The 5,972-nt window shown below is 44.5% G+C and overlaps 1 protein-coding gene across 1 annotated transcript in view; it reads right to left on the bottom strand.

Annotated features, from left to right (window-relative positions):
• Positions 1-5,972, bottom strand: part of WASF1 (WAS protein family member 1) — a 242,416-nt gene that overhangs the window by 11,160 nt on the left and 225,284 nt on the right. The window contains exons 5-6 of the mRNA XM_019520104.1: positions 3,209-3,326; positions 2,250-2,422 (exon numbers count right to left, since the gene is read on the bottom strand). Coding sequence (XP_019375649.1) covers positions 2,250-2,422; positions 3,209-3,326 — 291 coding nt within the window. The remainder of the gene's footprint in view (positions 1-2,249; positions 2,423-3,208; positions 3,327-5,972) is intronic.

The raw sequence follows: 5,972 nt of genomic DNA, 5'->3' as shown, positions 1-5,972 counted from the left end.
TGTAGGCATCAATGCCACAGTCGCCTAGTTTTTTAATGAGGATGGGGTGGGAGACGGTGTCAAAGGCCTTGCTGAAGTCTAGAAAGACTACGTCCACGGCAATACCTGCATCCATTGCCTTTGTGACCTGATTATAAAAGGCAATCAGGTTCTCTATTTGCATTCAAATAGAGAAGCAAAGAGCCTGCAGATGCTGGGCTGCCAGTGATTCCTAGCGCGTGTAGCCCAGAGAGCTTTGCAGGCTTTTTTTTAAGTGAATGTGGGCAAAGATTGTCAGGGTCAGGGAAGATGGGAGAGGAGTCTGTGCTATGTGCAGTCTTCCAGCCTTTCGCTTCCCCATGCTGTATTCAAGCCCAGCTGCAGCTGGGCAGGAAGTATGCTTTTATGCTTCCCAAAACCCAAATGCTGCAGTGCGATTCAGGCAGGAATCAAGCAGGAGCAGAACATGCCCCCTAACTGCTTCAATGCTGGGCTTTGCCAAAGCACTCAGGGGGTATGTTCTGCTTCCTGCTTAGCTGGGACTGACACAAGCTCTCCCTGAAGGAGGGGAAGAGAAGCAGCAAAGCACACCAGCTGCCTGTATGGGAGTTCTATCTCCTGAGAGAGATTCTCCAGGGAGCCACATCACTTGGGTTGTTCCTACGTGATTTTTCTCCCAGAGTGACCGCTTACTTTGGGAGAAAAATTATGAACTTCTGTATATTTGTGGTTTCTCCTGAGTAAGCAAGGACTCTCCTTGGAGAAACCAAAAATCTGTCCAAGCCTTTAGGTCTCATACAGACATTCATTTTCTCCTGGGAGTATCAGTGCTCTCCCAGGAGAAACCATGGACATAAATATGTTTAGGCTTTTTCTCCCACAGTAAAAGTGGCCACTCCAGGAGAAAAATAACTTGAAGACAACCAGGGTTAAAATCAATCCCAGGGCAGATTTTCATGGGAAAGTGAAAGTCTGTACATGTCTTGGCTTGTCTCAGAAGAGAACAAAGTCCTTCAGCATTTCTTCCCTCCCTCCCAGGGATCAGTGTGTTGTTCACTGGACTCTGCTACTCCATCAGGAAGCAGAACATGGTCCCTTCACAATGCCCACATTATGCTGCAGGGAAACACGGGTTGAGCATAAGCAGTCTGAATTAGCCAGAGCTGCCCTATGCACTACTGCCATCTGTTGTCAGGTAGACTAAAGAAGACTGCAAACCATGCTGAGATGCACCCTGGGGCTACACAGTGTCAGCAGTGCAGGCTCTTCACTCTTCAGGGCTTCAGCATTTGAATGTCTGTACATGTGGCTCTGGGTAATTTCTCTACCAGGAGAACAAACCTCAGAGAATTCTCCCAGATTATTTGAATGTGTGTACACAGCCTTAGAGAGGGATTAAGAGTGGTCCCCAGAGAGCCTGTGCAATGTAGGTTGCTGAAACTCTTGCGTTCAGAGCCCTTGCTGCTGCCTAAGCTTACCACAACAGCAGCAGCCATGACCCCCCCTGTGTTGGCTGCTGCAGCCAGGGTGCAGTGACCCCACACCACAGCAGCAGCAGCCAGAGTCTCTGAGATGAAGAATGAGGCAAGACTTGCTTGGATCCCCTCCTTCTCCAAGCTCTTTCTTATTACTGTTTTCTATGTCCTTGAATTTGCACAAACACTGCAGAGAGCAACATGGCAGGTACATCACTCAAAATGTTACCGCCAGCTAACTGCAAATATATTCTATGGAAGCAGAATACAGCATGTTGTGGTTTGCAGCTGGCTATCATCCAGCTACTGTACTTCAAACAAACCTTAGATTTGTTCATGAGTAAATTCAGCGGTCTCATCTGACCTCAAAGTAGATATTGTTCACATCTGAACTGTCACATAATAGTGGCAGTTTCTATTCAAGGAAATCAGAAATCTAGAATAAAAGGATTTTTTCTTGTTGCACAAGTGAAGTGCAAAAACAGATTTGCTTATAAGCTTGTACAGATATTAGATTCTTCATGAGCAGCAATGACACACACCTCCGCATCTCCAATGACTTAATGAATTCCAGCAATATAAATTACTTTTCAAAATGACAAGGTAATCATAAACCATTAAAAAACACATGGGCAAAGAACTTAAAAATTATCCTCTGAGTGAGGTAATTCTTTCACCACCATCACTTTTTGAGTACTGCAGCACATAACACAGTCATCTCCCCATTTCTAAGCATACTTGTAGTGTAAGAGGAAGGCTTATATTTAATAAAGGATGGAATAATACAAAAGAAACCTTGTTTCAAAATGTGGAGCAGGGCCATTAGCAATTTCAATGTGCTTATGTAATAAATTAGCATCATCCTCAGCAAGCTCGGGACCTTGGGCTAACTTCTGCCACTCTCTCCGTCTGTCATGGGGTGCCCTTGGCACTTTTTCTGGTTCATGAGGGCGGTCTAGATTCTTCTGCTGTAAGAGTCATGCAAACAAAACTGACAATTAAGATAGGCTTTCTAAGTAAGTCAGGATTTTAAAACAGAGTTGCAAAACAAAGAGAAGTATCCTGGTTATTTGAAAACGGAAAAAAAATCCTTAAATCCAAAAACAGTATGAAGTGAAATCCTTGTAGAGGGAGAAGCTTTACTCTGTCCAATACTTAGTAGAAAATACAACAAACAAGAATCTAGTGATGATCCTAAATTAATTCAAAGCATGCTTGAAATGTACATTTATATTACATAAGGGTACTAGTATGTTTGTACTATATTTGTCAGGCAATACCAGCAAAACACGCAGCAATGCCTCTCCTTAGTTGTTTATACTTTCATTTTTTTTAAATTAAAATTGATCTTTTTTACCATAATAATCTTAAATTAAACTAAACATTTCTAAAAATAAACCCCACAACCATTTTGCCATAAGATTGTTAGGACTTTGGATTTTAAAGGAATGCTACAGACAGTTTGTTATATTTGTCATCAGAGTTTTATTAATTTTGACTTACTATTATAAGGTTCAGAACACTTAGAGAACCCACTGTGAGACAGCAGGACAGCTCTATGCCCTTTTAATGGTGTTACAAAATAAGGTTGATTGGATTGAATTCTGTCAGTTTCAGTAGGCTGAAAAGATTATAAGTGTCTATATAAAGGAATGAACTTTTAAAATCACAGAACCACAGAAGTACCATATGTACAAGCAAACGCTTTCCAGGAAAAAAATAACCCAAAGCTATTTAAGCCCAGAACATCATACCTTCTGCTTTCTTTTTTCTTTTCTCTTGTCTTCAGTGTCCTGCAACATCTTTTCTTTCCATAGATCAAAGAAATATGAGGGATTAGTGTAAAACTTCAAACCCTCTTTTCCATCATCCCTGCAATAAAATGATCAAGACAGAATATAATATTTATTTTGCAACATATGGGACTAAATGCTGAGGCAACAGATAGGCATCTTAATGAGTGCAGCCTGGGCCCTTACATGGTTTGCTAGATAATAGCTGTTAAATTGATTCACCCAAGCCTCAGGAGGTATTGTCCATGTACTGCAAGGCTGTTCAGTCCGGCACAATGCTGTATTAATGCAGCCTTACTGCTTTTGGTTCTGGGGTTAGTGCACACAGAGGTGGTTCATGGTGTCTCTACATGGCACTGCCTTGTGCTATACAGACATACCATTGGAACCGAAAGGCGTTTCCATGGTATCTAGGGATAGAAAGGAAGTGGGTGGGGTGTAAATTGGAAAAGGAGGCTATAATCTAGACTAACACCCAGATAAACATACTGTTCACCAGTGAAAGGCAGGGTAGTCTCCATCCCCATAAGATTCCTGCATTATAGGAGGCCTCAGAAATAATATGCAGAACCACCATTCAGCATGCAGCCTCAATAATAAAAAAGAGACTAAATCCCACCCTAAAACTGTGTGTGCAACCATCACAATTAATGGATTTGACTATATTGCATAGGTTATCCAATCTGGCTCAGGAACAGAACCAAAGGAAAAGGATTAATTCTTTCCAATTATTTTTTCTTTTATCAGGTCATAGGATTCAATATGTTTGAGTGTGCCATGCCAAAAACTACTGACAATGATGCTCATGCTTTTCTTCCTCATTCTTGTGAAATTGTTTTCATCATATAAGATCCAAATCAAAGGACAAAATATGCTTTATAGTCCTCCCTCATAGCAACATAATCTGATTTAAAGAAAATACGTTTTCATTAGCTTTTTATCATTCAAGGAACTATAAGGTTTGACAGGTATGGAACTTGAGAATAGCTTTTCTGTGTGTTACCTGAGAGAAAATTTATAGTAACTTATAGGTTGGATTCTGCTACCTTTTAAAACTAAAGGACTGAAGGTCTGCAACACCAAGGCCCCTGCCCCGCTGGAGCTTTGCAATAGGTATGAATTTCCTGCAGCCCCAGCAGAGTCTGCTAAGCTGCTAGCTCCTGCAGGCAACACAGACTCAACTGTAGCTACCACCTCCGCTCTCTCTAAGACAAAATGCAACGTGTCTGTCATGGGAGACTCCATCCTGAGGGGGACTGAGGGGACACTCTGCCGCCCTGACCCCTTAGCTCGGGAAGTCTGCTGCTTCCCGGGAGCCTGAATCCAAGACATTGCGGAGAAGATCCCTGAGCTCCTCTGGCCCACTGACCACTACCCTAATGCTCCTTATCCATGTGGGCATAAATGACATGGCTTGGAGCACTCCCAGCCGGGTCATGAAATGCTACAGGGATTTGGGAGTGGGGCTTAAGGGGTTGGGGGTGCAGGTGGTGTTTTCATCGATCCTCCCAGTTTTGGGCTATGGGCTGAGGAAGGAGAGGCGAATTGAGGTACTGAACCAAAAAGACTATGGCGGTGGGGTCATCGAGAAGGCTTTGGTTTCCATGACCACAGTCCGCTCTTTGGTGAGAGAGGCAGTGAGCTGCTGGGAAGGGATGGCCTCCACCTCTCTGCTGGGCAGGAGGCTCTTCTCAGCCAGACTGGCTGACCTGTTCCACCAGGCTTTAAAGTAAGCTCGCAGAGGGATGGGGGGACCACTGCCACTGCTGGCCCGCTGAGCAACCCTTGTAAAGCCAGCAGGCCAAGGCACTTAAGGGATCTCACCCCTTTTCCAGCCCTGGAGCGAGCCGTAGGCAAGGCAAGGGCCCTTAAGGGGACGCTTGTGTGCCTGTAAACCAATGCCAGAAGCTTGGGGAATAAACAGGAGGAGCTTGTCATCCTGCTTAACACAAATAATTATGATATCATAGGAATAATGGAGACCTGGTGGGACTCCACCCATGACTGGGCCACAGGTATAGACGGCTATACCCTGTAAAAGAGAGATAGAGTGGACAAAAGGGGTGGGGATGTAGCTCTTTGTGTCAAGTAATGCTATGCATCCCTGCAAGCTGATGTTGGCACCCAGGGCAGACGACTGGAGACCCTCTGGGTTAAAATCTGTGGGGAACATGGCACAGGGGACACAATGGTAGGAGTCTACTACAAACCTCCTACCCAGGATCAAGAGCATGACCAGGAGTTCATCAGGGAATTGGCTGAGGCCGCATGCTCCCAGTGCATGGTTGTCATGGGAGACTTCAACTACACAGACATCTCGTGGGAAGAGTGCTTGGCCAAATCCAAGTGGTCGCAAAGCTCTCTCTCATACATGGATGAGCTCTGACGCAAGAAGTCTACGGGCCGTGAGAGGTAAAGTGCTGCTTGACTTGGTTCTGGAAATGGGGGACGACCTAATTAGCAACCTAGTGATTAAAAGGAAGCTGGGTGACAGTGACCACAAGCTGATCACCTTCACTATCCGCCATAAAGCTGGCAAGCCAGTCAGTAATACAGAAGTCCTTGACTTCAGGAAAACTGACTCTGACAAGCTCAGGAGGCTTGTCAGCGAGGCCCTAAAGGGCCACGGCCCAAAGGGGAGGCGAGTTAAGGATAAGTGGTTGCTCCTGAAAGAAACAATCCAGGATGCACAAGCAAAGTCTATTCCATCTCGAAGGAAAGGCAG

The sequence above is a fragment of the Gavialis gangeticus genome, unplaced genomic scaffold, assembly GCF_001723915.1.
Source record: "Gavialis gangeticus isolate Ggan-Ray unplaced genomic scaffold, GavGan_comp1, whole genome shotgun sequence".
NCBI classification, from domain to species: Eukaryota; Metazoa; Chordata; order Crocodylia; family Gavialidae; genus Gavialis; species Gavialis gangeticus.
This window is presented reverse-complemented; position numbering and strand designations above follow the sequence as displayed.